A 24575-nucleotide genomic window follows, 5' to 3' on the forward strand; every position below is an offset into this window, starting at 1 on the left:
AGCGTTGCAATATTCTCCATGTGTCACGCACTAGACCAGGACTAACATTCCTAAGTCTAATGAAAGCACTGGTAGGGAGAATGGAGGATTGGATAAGTATCCAGGACCGATACTCCTTGAGGATATGGAAACCAAGATAGGCAGTTGTCTTGTGGACCGATACTCTTGAAGGATATAAGAAGGAATCCAAGATAAGAGTAATCGAAGAGGATTAATATTCTTTAAGGATTGGGAATTCAAAATAAGAATAGTCCTGGAAGGACATACCTAGTGAACGTTTGGATGGGGTATGTGCCTTGAGAGGCAGTTGTGGTGGTGTCCATATGTTTGCCTCCCAACATTGTACTCTAATCTAGTGGAGAGATAGAGTTTGTTAGGCAAGGCCTTGCTATATTGCAGAAATGACAATGTTGGTTGTGATGTTGATGCTTGAAGATGGATTATCAATCTGACTCTTCTTATGAGCCTATTTCAATTTGAGAGTATCCATGTACCAGTTGTGTAATTATGAATACCTCCCTAGTTAAGAGGGAGTGTTGAAAAATGTAACTAGGTTCAGTGTTCATAATTATCATCGTACTTATGTCATTATATATTTCATGTAAAAAGCAAAAGAAGAAAAAGAATTATTATTTTTCAAGCACGAGTTTCATGCTCAAGCCAAATTATTATTTAGGTCAAGCATGTTCTTCATGCTTCTAGGGTTTATTGAGTCAAAAAAATTGTCACGAGTTAAACTATTGTACAAAAGTCAAGTCCTATTTGGATGTTTGAAAGAAGCAAGAAAAAGAATTTTATTTGAGTCAAAATTGTCAATTTTGTCCCCACAAGACCAAGTCGGCCCTGCTTGGACAAGTTGGCCCTAGAAGGGACCCATTCGACAACCTGAATGTGTATAAATAGAGGATAGTTATACCCAAGGTTGCGGGGGAGCACCCCCACCCCCCACATCCCCAATCTGAATTCATGCTCTGGTCAAGAGTGCTTCGGGAGCTAGTCGGGAGCGCGCCGACAAAAAAATGCTCCCTAGCATTTCGGGAGCGTTTAGTCTTTTTTCAAAACAAAAAAAAAATGCAATAACGTTCCAAATGCAATTTGTTTTCAAAGAAACAAATAATATTTTAGTGGGGCAGCCCAATGATCAAGCCTATGGCCCTAGTATTGATATGTGATTCATGGTAATATTAAATTCTTAAAGTAAAAGTGACATTTTCCTTGATCTTCATTTTCATCCTTTTACTTAACTTTTTAACATTATCATGAAATGACTCAGGATGTTTGAGAGTGGTTCCGACCTCATTGGATTTCATATGGAGAAAGTAGAATTTGTTAGGATATTCCGACACATAGGAAATAGTTAAGTACAACTTGGTCTAGTATAGAGTTAGGTAAAGTGTGTTTCTTTACCTTGTACATTTTGTAACTTACAATCTGACAGTCACGATATGTAGTGATCCGACGCTTCATTCTCTCCTCGGTATTACCGACACTTGATCCGTGGCTTAACACCCGATTGGTCCATGAATTCTATTTAAAGCGCATGGAGGGTCATTTGTAGGGTAATCCGTCTATGAGAGAAGCATATGTAAATTTTCATTCTTTTATTAATAAATTGCCTGAAGTGGCCGCGTTGGCTCAGGCCGTGGACTGTTTCCCTCTTTGAGTGTTTTAACCACGTCAAAAATACTGGTGTATTGATCTGCGATCTGGTTGTGAGCGGTGTCCTTTGGTGTTCTGTCTGAGGAACTTACCCTGTAAATTCCTACATGGTATCAGAGCTATTTGAGGGCCGCGTCCGTTGGTGATCCAAATCTGAAGCCGGTAGAACTGCATCCGACTGCCGTTTCCTAGATCTGTTGTTTCTGACTGCTTTCGGGCCGAGAGGACTGCTCTGTTGTGTTGGGAGCATCTATTCCAGTGAGGAACCCCTTTCGTTTCACGCGAAAAGGTTTCCGGTAGCCCTAGCTACGTCATTTTTAAGATCTGGAGGTATACAGTGTTTATTTGCAGTTTATAGTTATTTTCTCTCTGTTTATTTCGGTTTCCGTTTATTTAGCCTTTTTTATTACCGGATCTATACCTTTCATTTCTGTGTATGCTCTTTGCCCTGCGACTCTGTGCGATCTGGGCAAATCAGAAACAGAAATGAAGGATTTTTCTCATGCGTATGCTCTTTTCCCTGCGCCTTAGTGTGATCTCGGAAAATCAGAAACATTGAGAAAAATATTTAGTTTCCGGCTAAAGCTAACTTTGAGCCACAAGGTTCATTTTTGAAAATATTTAGTTTTTCGGCTAAAGCTAACTTCGAGCCGTAAGGTTCGTTTTCTTTGCATGTCCGTGTTGGGTTTTTTGTTTTTTGTTTTGTAGGGAAAAAGAGCTTTCTCAAAGCAAGCACGCAACCCAAAGCACCCCCCCCCCTCTCTCTCTCTCTCAAATTTTTTGTATAGCTCAATTGGTTCAAAGCTATTTTAAGAGAGTAGAGGTCTTGGGTTCAAGTCTCCATTTTGTGGGGGCGGACTTTTTCATTTCCGCACATTCCCGCACTTCGTCGGCAACTTCATCAACTCTTTTCAAAAAGCCATAACTTCTTCATCCGGAAGCCGTTTTCAGAGCCGTTTTTTTTAAACCAACCTAATTTTTCGAGATCTATCCATTGGAACACTTAGTTTCAGCATCTTTAGCTTCAGTTTCCGTTGAAATGGAAAGTCAATACCAAGTTACCCTTGATAGCACCAACTACTTCCAATGGTTGTCCTACATTGAGGATTTACTTAGAAGTAAAGGTCTCTACAGAATAGCCTCAGGCCAAGAAAAGAAACCGAAGGATGAAGATAAGGCTGCTAAATGGGAAAATAGGCAAGATCAAGCACGTGGATTGATAGGGATGTCTATTTCTCCAGATCTTAGATTCCATATTGCAGAACTTGACACTCCTGATGAAGCAATGAAACAAATCAATAAAGTTTTTGGGATTAAAAATGAACTTAGAGCCCATCAACTTGAAAATGAGTTGCTTACATTGGACCCTAATAATTTTTCTTGCATTGAAGATTTCTTGTCCAAGTTCAAGACCCTTAGATATCTCTTGGAAGGTGTTAAAGTTAAGAAAGAAGATAGTAACCTTATCTATTCCATTCTTACTAAGTTGGGACCAGCCTACTCTGTGTTTGTTTCCACCTTCCATTCTACAAGAGAAGCCTTCATTTCTCAAGGAACAGACTACAAGTCCCCTTCCTTTGACTCTTTTTGTGATTCTTTAATAAGAGAACAAGAAAAACTCTTACACCTTGGTCTTCTTAATCTTGGAAACTCTTCCAAGAAAGCGTTAGCCGCCCAGCAGCAACCAAATTCAAAGAATCCTAAGAAGTCATATCCTAAAAAGAATGATCCTAAACCAAACAAGGTCCTAAGCAATCTCAACCTCAAAATGAAAAATCATTTCAACAAAATGATAAGACAAATAAAAACAAATGGAAGAAGACTGATAGACATTGCAACTTTTGTAATCGAGATGGCCACTTAGAATCCAAATGCTTTAAGAAGATGGAAGCCTTGGAAGCAGCAATGAAGAAACATAACATCAATTTGGAGCAATATTCAACTTCAACTTCATCTTCAGGAATGGCACTTTCTGCATGTGGTTGTCAAGCATCTCGGTCTGGCTATGCACTAAATGTATCTTCTTCTTCTCATTCTCATGAGTGGCTCATTGATTCTGGAGCTTCTTATCACATGGCCAAAAACAAAGCCATGTTTTCTTCTTTAAATGATTGTAACACCAAAAATATATATGTTGGTGATGATAGATCTCTTAGTGTTGTAGGGACTGGAACTGTTCATCTAGACAATGGTCAGTTTAATGATGTATTATGTGTTCCAACCTTATCCTGCAACCTTCTATCTGTATATCAGATAACTCATTCAGGTGAAGGTAAAATCGTTGAATTTTCACCTCATGATGTTGTAATCAAGGATCTAAGAGATCCTAAACAGATTTTAGCTACTGGCATTGCTGATGATTCTACAAGGTTGTATAAGTTTCACAACTTTGGATCATCAAATCTTCCCTCAGTATTTGTTGCTCATAACGATGAAGTGAGCAAACTTTGGCATGAGCGATTTGGTCACTTAAACTATCGCTCCCTTCAGCATCTATGTAAAGAAAATATGGTGACAGGTCTTCCTATGGTATCTTGTAGAGATGGTGTTTGTTCCGGATGTGTACTCGGAAAACATCATCGGGACAGTTTTGAAAAGTGTGCCTCTTGGCACGCCTCAGCCCCTTTACAGCTTGTGCATAGTGATTTATGTGGTCCACTTCCAGTTGTTTCATTCTCTGGCTGCAAGTATTTCTTAACTTTCATTGATGATTTCACCAGACGCACTTGGGTATACTTCTTAAAACTCAAGAGTGAAGTATTTAACACATTTTTGGCCTTCAAGGCCTTTGTTGAAAAACAATCTGGACATCAAATTCTTAAGCTAAGATCTGATAATGGCGGAGAATATGTTAAAAACACATTCATCAACTTTTGCACTGAGAATGGAATTCAAATGCAACATACTGTTCCATATACTCCACAACAAAATGGTGTAGCTGAAAGGAAGAATCGCACCTTAAAGGAAATGGCTAATTGTATGCTACAATCTAAAGGACTTGGTCTTAGTTTTTGGGCAGAAGCAATTAACTGTGCAAATTACATAATAAATCGCACTCCTACTAAGGCTTTAAAGAATATCACTCCAGAAGAAGCATGGAGCTCAATCAAACCAGATGTAAGTCACTTTCGTGTTTTTGGAAGTGAAGCGTGGGCCCATATTCCAGATCAAAAGCATAAAGCTTTAGAACCTAAGAGTGAAAAATGTACTTTTGTTGGATATTCTGAAGATGTCAAAGGCTATAGACTTATTCCATTTAAGTCCAAAAATGTTATCATTAGAAGAGATGTAAAATTTGATGAAAATATATCGGCCTGCGAGCCTAGTCCGGCGAATGTGCCACCTCTCCCTATCTCTTCTACTTTTGAAAACATTTCTTCTTCAGATGATGAAAGTGAGGATGACAATCCTCCCCCACCATCTCAGGATCCTCCTTCAGCTCCTCAGCTTCCAAAATGGGTTCGTGCTACTCGAGATGCAGCAGGTGATCTTGCCGGTGATCCTACAGATCAGCGACGCACACGTTCTCAGTTTGACAGAGCCTCTTCTTTACTGGCTCAAGCTCCAGTAAATTATGATCCTGACACCTTTGCAGAAGCTTCAGGCCATCCAGATTGGGAAGCAACTATGAATGAAGAATATCATTCATTATTGGCAAATGATACATGGGATCTTGTTCCTCTACCAAAGGGACGAAAACTTGTTAGATGCAAATGGGTTTATGGACCAGATGGGAAAGTTGATAAACATAAAGCTCGTCTTGTTGCTAAAGGTTTTTCACAGGTTGAAGGCATTGACTACACTGAAACCTTCTCCCCTGTTGCCAAAATGAACTCTATCCGCCTTGTTCTTTCCCTTGCTACCTCGTTCAAATGGGAAGTCCATCAGATGGATGTTAAATCTGCCTTCTTGCATGGGGACTTGCATGAAGAAATCTACATGGAACAACCCATTGGCTTCATAAAAACAGACTCCAACCTTGTATGTCGGCTTAAGAAATCCCTTTATGGTCTCAAGCAAGCTCCTCGAGCTTGGTATGCCAAAATGGATAACTTTCTTTTAGAATCTGGCTTCTCTAGGTGTCATTCTGACAATACTGTCTACACCAAGAAAGTGGGCAAGTCTCTTATCATTCTTGTTCTTTATGTTGATGATCTTATCCTGACTGGTAGTGATCCCAACCTTATAAACCATGTGAAGTCTAGCCTTAAAAGGAAGTTTGAAATGACAGACTTAGGACACTTACATTATTTTCTCGGTCTTCAAGTCTTGCAATCCAAGGAAGGTATTTCCCTTTCTCAATCCAAGTATGCCTGTGATATTCTACGCCATTTTCACATGGAAGACTGTAAGCCAGCCCCTTCTCCCTTCCAGTCTGGAGTCAAACTTTCAGTCACTTGTACTTCTCCTGAAGTTGATGCTACCTTATACCGTCAACTTGTAGGAAAACTTTTGTATCTAACCCATACTCGTCCTGACCTTTCCTTTGCTGTTGGCCTTGTTGCTCGGTTTATGCAAAACCCACGTGAAAGTCATTGGAAAGCAGCTAAAAGAATACTTCGTTATGTTCGAGGTACAGTTCAGTTTGGGATTCATTACAGTGCCGAAGCATCTCCTCTATTGGTTGGTTTCACTGATTCCGATTGGGCTGGTGACCCTGATGATCGGAAGTCCACTGTCGGTTATGTGTTCACTCTTGGTTCAGGACCTATTACATGGGCTTGCAAGAAACAAGGTGCCATTTCTCTTTCATCAGCAGAAGCAGAGTATCGTGGTGCCGTAGAAGCTAGTAAGGAAGCCCTGTGGCTTCGTCAGATCCTGTCAGAGTTTGGCTTTCAGCAGCAGCATCCGACTACACTTTGGTGTGATAATCAAAGTGCCATTCAGCTATGCAAAGATCCAGTCCAACATCAGCGCAGCAAACACATTGAACTGCACATGCACTTCATCAGAAAGCTCATTCATGACCATGTTCTTGAAGTGCAATATTGTTCAACAGATGATCAAGTTGCAGACATCTTTACAAAGGCTCTCACAGAGGCGAAGTTCACTAAACTTCGATTTATGGTTGGAGTTCAGGAAGTTGTCACTAAGGGGGGATAGGCTCTAGTGCCTCCTTCCTTCTCCTATTGTGTCATATTTGTAAATCCTTCAATCCTATCCCAAGTTGTTCTTAAGGGGGGATGTTAGGATATTCCGACACATAGGAAATAGTTAAGTACAACTTGGTCTAGTATAGAGTTAGGTATAGAGTTAGGTAAAGTGTGTTTCTTTACCTTGTACATTTTGTAACTTACAATCCGACGGTCACGATATGTAGTGATCCGACGGTTCATTCTCTCCTCGGTATTACCGACACTTGATCCGTGGCTTAACACCCGATTGGTCCATGAATTCTATTTAAAGCGCATGGAGGGTCATTTGTAGGGTAATCCGTCTATGAGAGAAGCATATGTAAATTTTCATTCTTTTATTAATAAATTGCCTGAAGTGGCCGCGTTGGCTCAGGCCGTGGACTGTTTCCCTCTTTGAGGGTTTTAACCATGTCAAAAATACTGGTGTATTGATTTGCGATCTGGTTGTGAGCGGTGTCCTTTGGTGTTCTGTCTGAGGAACTTACCCTGTAAATTCCTACAGAATTTTAGGTCTCATTCAAAATCCAACAGACTTATTAGTTTTTCAGGATTTCAGGATTGGGGGCGATTGCAATGTTTCCATTGGATTTTGTCATGTATTAGGGTATGGAACTCGTATTTAATCAAGAGCACCAATCCCTCTATGTACCTTGATGTTAGTTACATTGGTTGTCGAACCCCTCTATCATGACCCTCCTAAAAATGTACGCATCACTCAAACAAAATCTTGATTTGGCATGCTATGCTTTTCTATCTTATGTTAATGCGTAGAGGATGATATTAATGACAATGATCATTATATAGATCCAGAGGTAATGACAAAGATACCTCTGGATATTAATGCTTAGAGGGTGATATTAATGACAAAGATCTTGATTTTCCAACAAGACTAAAAAATTAGGCATTTCTCGTGGCAACAAAAGGCCCAAGCATTAGCAATAGATAATAGATTTACTTGTCTTTTCTAGTTTCTAGTAGTTTTTATAACTATTGACACTTTCATATTTATTATGATATTTTTTGTAAACAATATATGGCAATTTAAGTTTGAAGTTTGAAGTTGGCAATTATAACTCATTAGTAATGAATTATGAATATGATGCTTTGTGAAAGTTGAAAGTTGTTTCATTTCATTTCATTTTATAACATTTAATTTCATGTTAGATATTATTTGTTGTAATGGTTACCACTTAACTTACAAGTACAACTTTGGTGATCAATGATGATAAATGTTATATATTGAATTTTGAAAGCTTGAAACTTTAAGATTGATGAATCATGAGACTCAAAATGTTGTATGTTTCTATGTTACTAACTTGTGGACGTGGTTGATGAAGATTATAACTTCTAGATGATTATTGTTATATGGTTCAATCTATGTTTTTTATATCCAATTCATCATTCTATGTGCTTTTGTTGACATATATGCATCAATATATATATATATATATATATATATATAAAAAATTGCTCCCAAACCGAGAGCTTCTGAAAATGTAGCCCCTGCTCCTGCTCCCAAGTAACCTGGATTCTACCTCATTTGAAGACAAGAAAGCAAGTTCAATTCTTGTGCCAAGAATAGAGGGAAATACCAGCAAAGAAATCTAGAAAGAAGAGTGAAGGTCTAAGGAAGTCAAAAGAAAGAGAGCGAAGGTCTAAAGATTGTTTTTCTGCCCTAATTCTACACGTGCAAGTTTGTAAAGCTGTTGCAAGAGCCGAAATATTTCTAAACTACTGCAGGTCCAAAATTCTGTTGCAAGGGGCCAAAAATCAAAGGTTTGACCAGATTTGGAAGGTTTTGACTTGAGTTGACTTTGACTTGTTGGAAGAGCTTGGAAGGAGGGCTGACTTGGGCCTTGTGGGAGGTCTTGGGCTTGGTGTTTGGGTCTTGGCTTTCTCACTTTGTTATGATTCTATAATAAGAAAAGATTTGACTGGGTTTTCCATCTTGTGGGGTTTTTTCCCTGGCTTGGATCCGATATCTTGTGTTCATTATCTTCTTTTGATCTTCATGTTTCTGTTTTGGTAATTGTTTGATAAAGAACAACATAACATAATAATAAGAAGCTAATTTACATTCACAAGCAATTATCAAGTAAGAGAAATCAACCCTAATTGTTTGCCCTAGTGATTTTTCAACATCCTTCTTATTGCCCTTTGAGTTCCAACGAACCATACACTATGACCATTTCAAAGAAACCTTCAAATCTCATCAGTGACAAACCATAAAGTTGAACAAACATTCCTTTAATTCTGAGAAATAAAGGAATTTCGGCAATTTCCCAGGCAAATTTAATTCCAACACTAATGGAAACGATATTCTTTCTATTCACCGAATTTAATGGTGAATCTGAACAAATCTGTTCGCCATCCCTTGACATTCGGCCAATTTTGAACTTAATGATGGAATGTAGCCAAACACACAGACTTAGCCTACAATGAAAGAATTAATCACCCTTGTAACTTGGAGAGAACAATCTAGCATGGATGGCTAATATGATCCATAACTTCTATGTTTCCTAACTAGTCTTTTCTATAAACTGCCACATAGAACTAAAGAAGAGAGCCTTGAGGGTGGTTGTTTCATAACCTTTTCGAAGCCTTTGTTAGCTAGCTAAGAGGTGAATGTTTTTATTCTAAGAGATCTTCATTAAGACCAAAATCAAAGTTAACACAAATCCAGAAACTTACAAGACGATTTCACCCATATATAATATATGCAAATATGTCTATTTGCTAGCAAACCATGCCTAGGAGCTCACATAGTCCTAATAACCTAACTTACAAGATGATTTTCACCCATATATCATCTATGCAAATATGCCTAGGAGCAGACATAGTCCTAATAAAACTACGTAACATGGTTGAGAGGGCTTTGCTTGTTGTACTAGTACTCCTAGAAAAATAATAATTGTCTAGAAAAAGGCCCATGCTTACAATGATGTTGATATCATACCAAAGAATATTCTCAACAAAATTCCCTCCCATGCTGATTAGGAGGCAAATGTCTTGTGTTGAGTCATAATTTGGAGGTGTTAATCAAGAAAGTGATTGGGTCTTATTTGTCAGATTTTTGTTGAATGTTATCAATTTAGCAATTCCAAAAAACTGCAGTGTAATACTACATGTTCATTTTTGTGTTCATTCCTCTTTAAAGTGATTAGCCTATGGTAGTAGTTCTCGTTATTACTCAATGACGCCAAGGGTATGATGTTCTGGACTTCAGATTAGCATAGTAAGGTAAATGCCGAAGCAAGAGAGATACCAACCTTTAGTGGGGTGCCAATAAATTTTGAGCAGGAGATGATCCCATGATCCTTAAGGCGTGTGGAGACTTCTAATGAAACAATATTAAAAATAGCCAATCAAGAGTAACAAGTAAGACCAATACTAATCACATGGAGAACTTACACACTTGCAATATGCTTGGACTTGACTTCAAGGTTAAATTCTTTAGATAGAAATAATGAATCAAATTGGGTTGAAACTTGAAAGTAATCTATAAATAATCTGTGATCTACAAACAATCTAAACCGTAGTATACTTTTACTAGAAGTGATCTTGTCAAAATTTCCGGAATCAAACTGTGCAGATGACTAAGCCTGTCCACCCGAAACGCCAGACAGGCTTAATAATCTACATAGTTTGCTTCTGGAAATTTTGACAATATGAATAACTGTGGAAATCCCCACAATAAAAGTGATATTGCTATTGTGATGAGCCTCCTAGACTACGTCTTTAAAGTTTTTATAGCTTTCTGTACTTTATTTCTACCAATTTATATTCATTATTATATTCCACAAATGTGCATTTCATATTTTATAAATAGTTTAGATTGCTCTTGTGATCGAGTATGTTCTATAGCACTTCCTATTTTAAAAAGTATAGTGATAGCCCCTTTCACCTTTTGCCCGCAAATGCCAAACCATTTGTTTAATATAAGAAAGCACACAATTCTCCTATAGCTTTTAGAATCTAAAATATCTCTAGCTAATAATGATTCTTATAAACTTCAAAGATTCTCAAGGGAAAAAATCAAAACTTAAAACTATAAATATGTACTCAAACATTTCATCAATCATAATGCAAATAAATCATAAATACATGAGAGTAGTATTGAAGATAATAAATCTACAAAATGCTACACCACATCTTCAAGCACAAAATAAAACACCATATAAAATATTTTCAGTAATTGAAAATATTAAGAGGCCTAAGTAGACCATATAAATGATAAATAACAATAAATAACGACAAGAAAGGGAAGACCGCAATTAAATAATTTAGGAAGATAATGAAATTTCAGGTAAAACAAAAGAGCAACAATGGTCATTTCATTCTAGTAGAAGAACGTAATATTTACCTTATGCAATGCAAAACATATACCATCAACCTCTATGACAATGTCACTGGGGACATCTGAGAATATCCTGCAATATATTTCCAATCCAATACATGCATTAGTATATTTGGACTTGTCATATATTAAATTTATAAAAACTAAAAGATGAAAATATATAGAAAAAATTGCTCTAAAACTATTGGTTAGGACTGTTAAGGGAACAAGAAGATAGTATAATAGAAATTACTCCAACTAATGTTAGCTCATACAGGCAAACCATAGTTCACTTTAAATAAAGTAATACCTTAAACAATGTGTAATGAAAATGTTTTATCGTGCAAGCTAAATGAGATAATTAATGTAAAAGAGTAGAGAAAAATGCATTAAGGTAGGGGAAGTTTTAAACCAAGCCTAAATCCTGTAGTGGTTCCTTCATTCCATATATGTACAAGGAAAAGGTTCAGTAACTAAACTCACAACTAAGAAATCTAATAAACCAATATCACAAAATGACTCAGCTAATATTTAATGTCAATGATATAAGGTTGTCTTTTGTGAAAACAAAAGTAACTAGCCTAGCTCTCAAGTATTCAGCTTTTGGCCTTGGAAATGCTAGAGTACTTGTAATAACATCAATACGAGTGCAAAGTACAAAACATGTATGGTCCATATGCAGAGTCTTTTCAACAATATGCTCATTCAGCATCAACATCCCAACATATAATGCAGTTAAATACGAGTTTGAAATTGTCAGGATAAACTTAATGTTTCAACCCAACATTCCAATATTCATAACAAACCTTCCACACTTGGGTGTATTGTATTTATCCTTTTGCATAAAAAAACTTCTGACAATTGTCAATGCATGGATCTAGTTATATTGTCAAGTTCAAACCAATCTAAACTTAAGAAAACTGTGAAATTAGAAGCTTTGATATAATTCCCATCCCTCGGGAAATTTTATTCCACTTGGAAAGAGGCACAAATAATAGGCTTATCGTTTACAGGCCAAAAATACTAAGTGTCACTTGTAAACTCAATGGCACTTGTAAACAGCTACCACCAAAGAACCTAGGTTTTTGGGCAGTAACAAAGCAGGTGGAAAAAGGTATCATTGTCACAACAAAAGGGAAGAATGATGGGGTGGCACTGGAGGGGCGAGGGGGTGCGGGGTTGCAAAATCAGATTTTTAAACACCAAGAAGGCTTGACTTTGGCCTTGTAAGTTTTCTCCAGTCTAAGGAACCATCTAGATAATTTAGATTTAGCATTTCATATCTTGTTTGGTTAATCCTCTATTCAGGTGGATTAAGTCATCCACTTATAAGCAAGTGATGGAGAGATTTCAATAAACAGCGTGGACCAATTCCAACACCAGTCTTTCCATCATTTCTTTTTGTACAGTATGTCAAGCTTTTCAAGATGGAATTTGTTTTTAGCCTCAAACCACTTGAGCCAGAGATGAAGAGTGCTATATTCAAATATTCATGAGTTAGATTGTAGGACGAATGCAAGCAGATGATTGAACACAATAGGGAAACAATTCAGCTATGAAAATACAGACACAATTTTGAGGACAAAGGTCACAATGTTTCAAAAATTGAGGAAGAAGTAGATATAATGGAAACTAGGAAGAAATGAGGAAATAAGGAATATAAAGAATACAAAGAAAATCTATGGGAAACAATGTAGACTAGCAGAAATGGAGGCATAATTGGAGAACGATGACAGAGGCATAAGTAGCTTTGCATAACGATAGATTTGTGAAGAAATACAGAACACAATAAGAAAGCACTGTGTCAGAATGCTTGATATTATAAGTCATTGGGGTTATGATCTAGCTGCAAGTTCGAGAGTGTTGAGATTTTACAGCTGATCTTAACTAGTGGCCACATACCAGAGATCAAGATCACTATCTGTGGTATTGAGGTCCATCACAGGCTAACTTTTCTGTAGTTAAGTCATTATTACACCTAATCGTATTTTAGTGTATTTTTAGTCTAATTGGCTTAAGGTCGACCTAGTCATCTCTTGAGGCTAGCACCTGTTGACCATGTACATATCAACAGTTCCAAAAAGCAGAGTGCAAAGCAGTGGAAAAAAAAAATTCAGTCATTATCAGCATTGTAATCCTAAATTCTGCAAGTTTATTGTAAAAATGATTCTAGTATGACTATTAAGCCATGAAACAACATTTAAATAAGCCTATGATTCTTGTCAAAGGGTTTCACTCTAGGGAGTTTTTTAACCTCCCCAATTATTTGTGTTTCTAGACACAAATAATTAGCAGAGCTTTTCTCCCAAACATACCCCAAAACTAGGGTGGAACTCATTGATAAGGTCTTAGGTGAGTCGTAGTGTTATCGAGTCAAAGTATTTTTATCATACTAGATCATGTGTCTTGTGTCGCAGAATTTGGTTATGTCTAAAAAGTTTGTGTCTGTGTAAAATTCCCTTCTAAGGGTTGATTATTGTAATATCTTGACGTTCTAGGAATATTTTTGATGAATTCTAGGAATATTTTTGATGAATGGTTCCTCATAAGTAGAACACCATTAACAAAATATTTTTTAAACCCCCTTAGAGGGTGGAAAAATATTTGTAATCCCCTCTCGAGTATATTATTTAATTTTCTAGCAAAAAAAATGGCCAAAAATTGTCAAAAAATAAAATGAGAGGAAACTTTAATTACTCTCCAAATGGAAAAGCCTCATTTCCAAGGCAGAAAGTCCCAATCCAGAAATTCGTTGGACCCAGAAGACTATTTTTTCCAGCAAGTCGAAATTTTTGGACCAAACAGTTAATTATTTTGCACAAGTAACAATGATTCTATTTTTGAAGATTCTCCAAAGGACCAAGTGGACCTAGAAGTTCGATTTCCTCAATGAAAATCGAGTTATTTTGGAGATTTGTGATAGTTTATCAAGGGTTCGAAATTTTTTGACGAGGATCAAGCCATGGATCGAGCTACTAGTCGTTACTTTCCACTTGGAGGGCTTTATCCCTCTCATTTTCTATATAAGGAAGTTTTTTCGCTCCTCATTGTAGCCGAATCATGATGATCTGATGTACTGAGCTAAGCTCTGCTGGATATTTTTTGGAATAAAATAAAAAATCTTTGGGGTTTCAATTCAACGTGTCTCTCTCTCAATAATTTATGGTATGCGTTGAATATTTTTAATGCTCTAAGTGTTTTTACTGAAGATTGTTGTTTCATTGTCAGTGGTTGGATTATCTATTTGCACAGGTATCTTGCATTAGGTATTGGGCTAGAGTAAACACTCTAAATCTAGTAGATCTAGCAAGTATCTCTAGATCTTTGGGTTTCTTGTGTGAATCGAACCCCTATGATCTAATAATCTATCTTTCGAGTGTATAGATATCTTCAGGTGATACAGCCCTTGGGCAACCCCCAAGTACATAGACTTTGAGGAGACTACATCTTGTTTGGCTTCTTGGCTTATTTAATGATTTATGGTGCAGGGTTTAGCAATTGCATTAATTAATAATTATTCATTTCACTCATTTTCGAAATCTACTTGTGCTATCAAGGTTTATCTACTTAATAGAGCTAATATTTTCTTGTAAATATTGTGAGTAATTTGTAAATAAATCTACTAACCCTTGTATTTTAATTGTTCATTTTGTACATAATTTTTGGGGTTTTATTTTCAAATTTTGTAAATCTTTGGATTGGCTCTATTTATCTAACTTGCATGTGCCATAGCTTAAGGATTCAAGGATAAATTTGGAACTTGAGGGTTTAAGCCCTCACCTAGCCTACACAGCTAGTGTTTGGGCACTTAGTCACTTAAGGAGGAGTCATCCAGCTTTTGGGAAGAAATCGTTCACCCTTTGAAGGTGGATCTAGCCTCTAGAGGCTCCAATCTACAATAACCAAGTCCCAGATCTTTAACGCCTAGCTTATTTGTGGAGGCCGCTAGTCCCAGAGGGTCAAATTCACTGCAAAATCAACATTTCTTGGCAAAGATTTATCATTTAAGGGTTTTGCAAGCAAATTTTGTGGATATAATCATATTTTTGTGGCTAATACTTGACTTGGTTGTTCATTGAAGCTAGCCCCAGGGGTTTTCAAATATATTAAGCCTAGCCGCAAGCCTAATAGGCCTCTTTTAGCCTTGCCGCATGCTTGAGAGGGATAAAAAGCCCTAGTCGCAAGCCCTAAAGGGCCTAGGAACCCTAGACACATCCTTTAGAGGCTCAATAATTTCACTGCAATTGAATTTTGGCACTAATACTTTGTGTTTGCAAGCCTAATATCATTTCTGCAAGGGTTTAGAAGTGGTTCTTCTCTAAATATTTGTCATTATAAATGTCTAATCCATAAGGTTTTGAATCGCATGGCTAATTATTGGTTTTTCAAGGCTAACATTCACTTGGAGACGATTTTGTGGGCTCAATCTAGTCCTCTAGCCTTAGTCGTTAGGCCTAGAGGCCTATTCTACCTTAGTTGTTGGCTTTAAGAGGCCTAAAAGGCCTAGCCACTTGAATTTGAAGGCATAATCCATAGTCTAGGGCTAATAATTTATGTTTGCAAGTCTATTTGTAAGGGTTTTATCACTTGTTTGGGTCCAAAAACAACCTTTGAGAGCTTAATCTTGTCACCTTAGCTTGGTCGCAGCCCTAGAAGGCCTTTCTAGCCCCAGCGATGAAGGTTTGAGGGCTTGCCCCTTTGTGTTATGACTAATCATTTGTGTTTGCAGGTGTTTGAAGACCTAAACATTGCCAAATCATTCCTCTTTGGTGCCTCAAATTCTTCACTAGGCATTAAGGCAAGGCCATAAGGCCTAATGGGTTTGTTCTCCCCCTATCATCTCTCTAATTTTGATTGCCATATCATTCCAAATCTAAAGATTAGCATAACAGTGGCATAATCATCTCATAATCACCTTAAATAAGTCCTAAAATTAATCCTAAGAAGCCTAAGACACTTAAAGGAACATTGCATATTAACTAAGGGCATAGTCATTATTGTCTTAGCTTGTTTCCAAGTGATTTTTTGGGATTGTTTTCATAGTGGCAGTGGGTTGATCTAATTGGCATAGGCGTTCTTAAGGTTTGGTGCATCTTCCAAGTAATCATTGAACGATAAAAGCGTTGGTTAACTTATTGCATTAGTCTCTCTTTTGGTTTTGAGGATAAGTTAGTATTTTGCATACTAACTCTTGCATTACTCATTTTGCATCCTTGCACTCTTGCATATTTGCATAGCATCTCAATGTAGTTAGTTACATTTGTTACTCTCTTCTTGAATTGCATATCACAATTAGCAATCTCATTGCTCTCATTTGTGCTCAATTCATTGTGTTTAAGAAACATTAAAGTTGCTCTTGTTTCTAATTGCTAAGTAACATAAGCATAAGAGAACTATAATAAGAACTTTGATTGACATGTTAATGAGATCTAATAAGCACAATGGATCATTAGGTAATTAATATTGCTAATATTGTTTCATTGAGATAATCTCTAAGTGCTTCATAAGTTGCTATTGGCGTTCTTGTAATCTTGTGTTGAGAAGTAATATTTGATAATCTTGATTAAAAAAAATTGAAGCATAATTGTATTTCATCAAAGCAAGCTAATTCCATCATCGTTTGCATCTACATTTCTAGATTAGAAGTGAACATTAAAATTTACCTCCAAGCATAAGCTTGGTTGTAAGAAAGATAGAACCACCTTCTTCACCCAATTTGAGACGTCTAGACCCTCATTTGTAGTTAACACAGGTGACCTTACAATTCTCTTGTGGGCATTACAATTCTCTTGTGGGCAATCCCTTGTAGGAACTAAGGCATCTGGGTCGTTAGAACTCCAGGGGAGGTATCCTTAATGCGGACTTAGCCTCCTCCCCGTAGACTTCTCTCTACAACTTGTGTTTGTTGTGGCTAGCTTCAAAATAATTGGGAGGGAGGATTCACCTAGAATAGGCATATTAACTAAAAGAAACCAAGATATTGCACCTCACATTAGATTAGATCATGCATTTCATATAGGGTAAATTTTGCATCTCATCATTGCAGCAATTGTTTCATCCCATAACTTGACATATTGATCTTTGTTGTGCAAGTAATTAATCCTGAGGTATTAGTCTATCATTTATATCTCAGGAAATCTAATTGTTGTGCTTAATAATTTTACTTGTCATGTAATTCTAATTCAAGTCGCTAGGATATTCAATTGTATCCCCTGAATTTGTTGGTTTCCAATGGGTTTCGCATCATTCTACCTATAGGGACGATTATTACTCAGACTAGCAAGGGGCCTAAAAGGGACTCCTTAAGGGACAACTACTAGATCAAGGGCAACAATGAAGACTTAGGCCACTATCACCTTAGCTAAGACTCCCTACTCTTTACAGACTTTCATTGATGGGAGGAGACCCGTATATGCAGAGTCACTTGTGAAGGATGAATCAACAAATGGATGTGAAGTGACCTTAATGATTCTTTTCCTAGAAGGAGGTCAAGAATGGAGCTTGCTTGCTCTTTAAGCAAGGTACAAGGCTTTCTAGGAGAAGGAGGTGAGGATTTAAGGGCTAGGTTGAGGGGATATGACTTGTAAAGGAGTTTCCCAATCCCTAAAATCCTTATTGAACTTGGTATCCCAAGTGGTTCTTGAAGACTTGACTTTTCAAAGGTATGGGACCACACGAGACCAAGTGGACCCAACCTAGGTTAAGGGGAGGGAGTCTAGCAACCAATGATGATCTTAACCCAGACAAGGAAGGGGAAAGGATCAAAACAAGAATTTCCACTTAAAGGTGTCAAATTGATCCTATGAGGTACTAGCCTAGGGAACACCAGGCAAAGTTTGATCTCAGAGCTAGGGCTTGGGATATCTCACAATCCCATTGTCGGAATTTCTTCAAATTTGGAGGAGACCTTGAGGACACACCAACATAGTAGAGGATAAGAGATCGAACTTTTTTAATGGCTACTTTGTCGGGAAAATGATGCCCTAGGTGACCCAACTTGACTAGACCTAGAAGAGAAGGGGAAAGGTGAAGAAAAATGTTCTTTGAGTGACCACCTATTGGTAGACCAGTGCCTAATCCCTTGGGGAGAAGGGAGTCTCGGAGAATGATGAGAAAGGGCTTTGTTTCTCGATCAGGGAGGCCTTTAGGACTACTTCGGTTGGCCTTTAGGGCAAGAAGAAGTAACCTCAAAGCTTTTATACTTCACTTTGCAAAAAGAGATCGCTTATCAAGATGAATTCAATGGTAGAATTATCCCTAGGAGATTCCATTCAACATACATGGCCCATACATTGAGAGATGCTATATAGAAACAATAATTCCACAATTTCGCAGTTATGCAATGCAACAATTAGCCCCAGTATAGCGAAAATATTATTCAATGCATATGACAAAATAAAACAAGAATAGCATTAAATGTGTGTACTTACATGTAAGAGAACATATCCAACCATCAACAATTTGGCAATAAAGAAGCTCCAAGATAAGATACTCCAATCTAAACATCAAAATTCATCCATGCTCCAATTCATCCTCCAAGAAAAAGTGTGAAATTATCAAGAGAGAAGAATGATCCAATCCAAAGTGATGATACAAATGAATTCATGTTTCTCCAATTAATACACTCATTAAGAGTTTGCATTACCTAATTTGACATTGTGTTAGTCCATCAACTAAAATAATGTGCAGATAACTATCTATTGGTGACAAGCCCACCAAACTAGCTCATAAATAAAATAATAAGCCTCCCAAGAGGTCGAATAATCAATAATGCATGTCGTTGGGCTCTCTAAGAGGCCTAATGAAGTCCATGAGTGTCAGAATGATGAGTTCGACTTCCAAAGTTGGACAAGAGGTTGGCCCCTTGTTCTCCACATAATAAACATGTGGTGCTCCAACGGTTGTGAGGGCACACAAGTGACCTCATAGGTCTCCAAGTAAGTCAAAGATGCTTGTATACCATCTGTAAGGGCTCCGACGATGCTGTAAGTGGTGCCACATCAACATACAAGTCTTGGGTCATTTTCCAAGTGCATGGTACATATATGGGGCTGGTGAACTAGGTGCATCTTCTTCATCCATTCGGTGAATCTCGAGTAATTTTTTAACATCTCTAGGGATCTATGGAGTGTTGTCTACTACTGTGGAGGCCCATGGCTCTCAACACACACCCTACATGTGCCAATGTAGCCCTCTCGAGGGTTAAGACCTCGTATAGGGAGACCAAACCCAGGATGGAGACCACCTGCAATCCTACATAAGATCCAATGTGTCCCCTAACTTTCAAGTACAACAAGTCATCAAGGAAATTGAGTAAAAGAGCTTACAAACCATGGATGACGGGTGGGGACTTCATAATGGCCTGCCCTTCCATAATGGGCTTTAGCATGTGCTAATGTCTCCAAGCTCCAAATGGGGTTGACCAAGTATCCCATTAAGTGGTTTCTACTCCTAAAGGGGATAATATGTCCAAGGTACATCCTTTAAAAGGTGGTGCCATGTGATAAAGAGATAAATGGAGTAGGGAATGAAAAAGAGCAACCCTAGGCCACATGCTGGGGTACAAGGGTAGCTAGTAAAAGGAAAGCCAACACTTTGGTATATAATGTATAGGAGGGAGCTATCGTGGTAGGTGCCCCGACCTTGATTTTTCCACCCTTCTTTATATGCCTTTTACCTTTTTATGATTTTTCTTTAATTAACTGAACAGGGCTCATGTGGTAAGAGCGTGATGTGTGAGATAAAGCAGTGGATACCCCCTCTTAATGTAGGGTGGTTCATTTCCCACCAAGGGTTGGGATAATCATGGGTTCCTATATGATGAAGGAGGCTCATAGAGCCTGTAAGAACCAAGGTGATGGCCATGATGATGGGGTAGAGCTCATGTATTGGTTTTTGCCTTGTGCTAAATGTGTTTATCCCAGCCATCTTTTGCATTTTATGGTACATTTTCTGTTGAATGTGGCCATTTATCCTTTTACTTTTATTTTTAGCTGCATCAACCTCCAAGGCATCATTCCAGGCCCGACCCAAGGTGTGGGCAAAGGGGAAGGGGAGAGCTAGCCCTATGTGGAGCCAGTGGAGGAATGTGGACCCAGGTGGATGAAACAATGAATGGGGTAATAATGAGTGGAAAGGGGGCAATACATGTGGATGAGGGAGCGAGACCATGCAACCAAAATCAGGGTTTCCCATGAAATACCATCCCTAAAGCCAAATGGTAAGTAAAAGAGATCCCACGGGACTAGAATCCAAGGTTAACATCCAAAAGGGTCTAGGGACAAGAGCATAGACCTAACCCATTCTTCCTATCGAATCCCCCCATTAATCCATGCCAAAAGTGTCCATGATAAGCAAACTACAAAAATCTGTTACCAAATGACAAGGCATACCTTTAGGTTCGAGAGACCCACCTTCAAACATACAATCATGACAGATGGGTGAGGGACCAGATGGCTGGCTCAGGTGGCGGAAGTGGCACAATGAGCTAGTTGGTAGCTGCAAGGGGATGCTAGCTGTCATTTGAGGACCATCTTGGAGAAAAAATTTCTCCTAGTGATATCACCCACAAAATAGTGGGGAACAGGGACTAGCCCCCTTAGCCTGCATTTAGGATATAGCTTAAGCGAAGTGGGCAGGGATCAGAGTGACAACCCTTGTCCTGAGTGTTGTTGCAATAGGTGTACAATTCGGGGGACAACAACACCCACATGCCACTTGAGTGGTATAAATAAACCACACAACCCATTTGTAAATCATTCATTCGGGTTTTTTATTGATCAATGGCCTAAGGGCATCTTACCTATTGTGCATTCTTTTGAGGTATTGTTATATTTCTGCATTTTTCTTCTTGGATTGGATTAAGATTTGTTGGAGAATTCATTGTAGATCCTCTGCCTCGTAATTTCAACATGGTATCAAAAATAGTGTGGATTTTTCTTCCTCTATCTAGCATTGCTTATGGTTGTTTCAGACCCGAAATTAGGTTTTTTCAACCCCTTATAGTTGTTCCAAAAGTAGGGTTTTCGGACCTATATTTTGGGAAAGCAAGTTGGTTTTTAGATATCTATATCCTTTTGCTGGCCAATGTACCCCATTTTGGCATTATTTCTTGGTTTTTTGGTGAACTTAAGGAAGCTTCTGTAGTTATGTGCCCTCTTTAAGGGCAGCACACTCCCTTTCTCCTTGATTCAGCCAAAAATTACTTCAGAGCTCACTAATACTGTGACTTCCATAAATGGAAAATGGCGTTCCCCCCATCTTAACAAGGTTAACTACCACTTGTGGGCTAATCAGATGACCGCCCTTCTTCGTAGCAAAGGTTCATAAATGTACTTGGAGAAACCATTTCTGGTTGTATATGACGACAGTTGTGATCTTGTATGTTTGAATCCCTTGGGTTAATCACTATGTATGCGGAACTGGATCTTGTTCATCACAGCAAGGAAAACGAGTGCAAAAAAGATTTGAGATTTCTTCCACAGCTTATTCAGCACAGTGAACCCCACCCAGGTCAATATACTTGAAGTTGAAAGTTGAAACAGAGCTCTCCATCGTCAAGACGGCAAATTTTGCTACCACTGAGCAGTATATTGCTAGGTTCACGACTTGAAAGTTGATGATATTACAAGTAAAGGTAGAACAATAATATGAGATCTCCAAGTCTAATTTTTCATTAGACTCTCGTGTTCGATTGCCATAGCTTTCTCCCATTCAAGTTTCCTTGTTGCTTCCTCAAACACCCGCCACTCAAACTCTCTGAACATTGTTCATTAGAGCAAAATTGACCATGTTTGGTTTCTTGTTGCCCTCGCCTCTCAATAATCCTCCCTCAATAATAAGTGTAGCTCCTCTAAAACTAGTAGTTTTAGGGTTGAATCTTTTACCAAGACAATGTGACCTTTATACCACAATGTATCTTGTTGCCATGTATAACTTTTAGGAAGTTTGGGATCTATCTAAAGTTGTTGGATGAGCTGCCTTAGCCATTTCCTGCGAGCTTCCTCAAGCCATCTTGGACTTAGTAATGATAAGGCATCAACCACAACATTCTCTTTACCATTCTTATATATGATCTTTACAATCATATCCCAATATCTTGGTGACCCATTTATGTTGCTCTGATGAAGACAATCATTGTTCAAGGGAGTGCTTTAGACCATGATGGTCAATATTGATCTGAAAATGCCCCATTATGAGATATGGACCAAGTCTCCACTATGTGAAGGATAGCCCTCATTTCCTTCTCATATGTGGATTTTCCCAAATTGCGATCACGCAATTGCTCACTAATGAATGTCAATGGGCATCATTCTTGTATCAATATTGTTGCTAGATTTCAACTTGACGCATCACATTTCAAGACAAAAGTCTTATTAAAGTCAGGCACTGCTAATATTGGAGTAGTGCAACTGCACACAACTTTCTTTCTTCTCTAATTCGCTATTATGGCCCCAATTATGAAATGCCACCACTTCTCTAGATAATCTAGAACCAATATCACAGATATATGTGCTCTCTGTCAAAAAATAACCAATCTGCAAAATCCACAGTTGTCACCAAAAGAAACCCTCAAAAGTGTTCTCATTTTAAATAGTCGATAACCTCACTTCTCAAACTACAGTTTGGAGGACTTTTTTTTAAAATTGGCTATTTTAAGAGAAATACAGTCCATGGATTAGATTTTTCGAATTCTGCACAAAAATTTCAAAAATTGACCTGAATTCTACCAAGTGTAATTTGGTCCTAATTGTTGATAACTTCATTTCGTGAACTCTAATTTGGACGTTTTTTTTCTCAAATCAGGTACTTTTCCAAGAGGAATTCATTTATTGGTTTGGACTCTTCAAATTCACCATAGAAATATTAAAAAATTGACATGAATTATGTCATCATCTTTTTCCCATCAAAATCAACAAAAAGAAAAAAATCACCCACTTTATGCTAAAGAAAAAGCTCTGATACCACTAGTAGTGTAATTCACATGAAATATGGTACAAAGCCAAAGAACATAAGAAAAAAGAGGGATAAACCCATGAAATATCTTCTTGATAATCGAAAGTAGAAAGTTGTGTTAATGTTTGTAGCTCGAGTAGGTACTTTTGCACAGTCCTAAGTGTCTAGGGGTGCAAAGTTGCCCAAGATCTCATTAGACACTTTCTCTAGTGTGAGCAAGTTGTTTTTGTAACTTAACCAAAGTTAGAATTAGGTAAAGCGAATAATTACTATGTTGCCTTATTGAGCTAAATTAAACTTAGGAAAAGTACAGTAAATTACTTTAGTGATAATCTTTTAATCTCGGCCCTTGATCTCAAGTGAGGCGAGATCTAATCTTAGTTGTCAATCCCTTAAGAGATTAGGGTTACAGATTTAGTTCAATGTAAACTGATAAAAGCAAGGCTAGGGAGAAGGAGAAGACACACCACATAGCAACACGAGATTGAGGGAGGCTTTTCAGTGAGTGTGTTGGGTCTGAGGAAGGGATTAGCAAGGAGATCTAGATCAACCAAGGAGGGCTTGATCCATTGGATCAGATCCAATTATTGTAATTATTTCCTCAGTTGGGCCATTTTCCCAGGAGGGATCCCAAGTAAGTTCTAAAGAACTTTAATGAAGAACTATGATTGGGTAGAAATTGTTGTGTCATCTTTTCTTGATTGAGATTGGTAAATTTTTCTTCCACTGAAATTTTTGTGTTAAAAAACCCAGCTATGCAATTAATTAGTAGATCAATTTTAAGGAATTCAACATTGAGTGCTAGGTTTGCAAGAATTCTAATGGGGTATGCGAAAACTCTGAAAAGTACCAATCTCTTAATCATGGGTGCCAAGTTCATACTGGATTGTCGGGGCCAGGTTTGGCCACGATCGTACAAGCGAAAATCTTATTTTAAGGGAGGGCGAAGAAATCGACCATACAACCTAGATGTTGCTAAAGCAAAAAAAAAAGAGGGCCAAAATTTCTTTCATACCAAGTTAAAGTTTTAATTAAAAAATTAAAAAAAAGGGTTTGACGACTAGTGGTAGACAGTCACCCAGTTGCCATCAAACATGATCGGGGCCAACAAGATGGCCACAGAGTGGTGTCAGGTTGAGAAAAGGGATTTGTGGCCTATCGGGAGGCAGTTGGACATGAACAGCAATAGTCGACCAAGTTGTTGTCACCCAGCAAAGAAGTGGAGGCTACAACGGCAGACAACAAGAAGAGTCATGCTAGTGAAGCGCAAAGCCGGCTGATAGATAGTAAGAGAGCCAAACCATAAGGAATCGACGCGGAAAAACAACTATATGACTAGATGTTGGATACCGTTGAAGTGCGAGTGGTCATACAGGGGACAAGAACTAGTAGTCGCGACGACGTCCGAAGAGACAAGTCCATCCAACACGGGGGTAAAGGTGAAGACGACAACATCTTGTCAAAGTTGCATGGTTGGAATAGCGCAGACA

The 24575-nt window shown here is 38.0% G+C and overlaps 1 protein-coding gene across 1 annotated transcript in view; it reads right to left on the reverse strand.

Annotated features, from left to right (window-relative positions):
- LOC149260982 (Phototropic-responsive NPH3 family protein) overlaps positions 1 to 24575 on the reverse strand; it is a 118434-nt gene that overhangs the window by 38553 nt on the left and 55306 nt on the right. Inside the window, exon 2 of the mRNA XM_089421521.1 lies at positions 11158 to 11224. Coding sequence (XP_089277647.1) covers positions 11158 to 11224 — 67 coding nt within the window. The remainder of the gene's footprint in view (positions 1 to 11157; positions 11225 to 24575) is intronic.

The sequence above is a fragment of the Pinus tabuliformis genome, chromosome 6 (genome assembly GCF_031772625.1).
Source record: "Pinus tabuliformis cultivar Carrire ecotype Pingquan chromosome 6, CPIR1, whole genome shotgun sequence".
NCBI lineage: Eukaryota > Viridiplantae > Streptophyta > Pinopsida > Pinales > Pinaceae > Pinus > Pinus tabuliformis.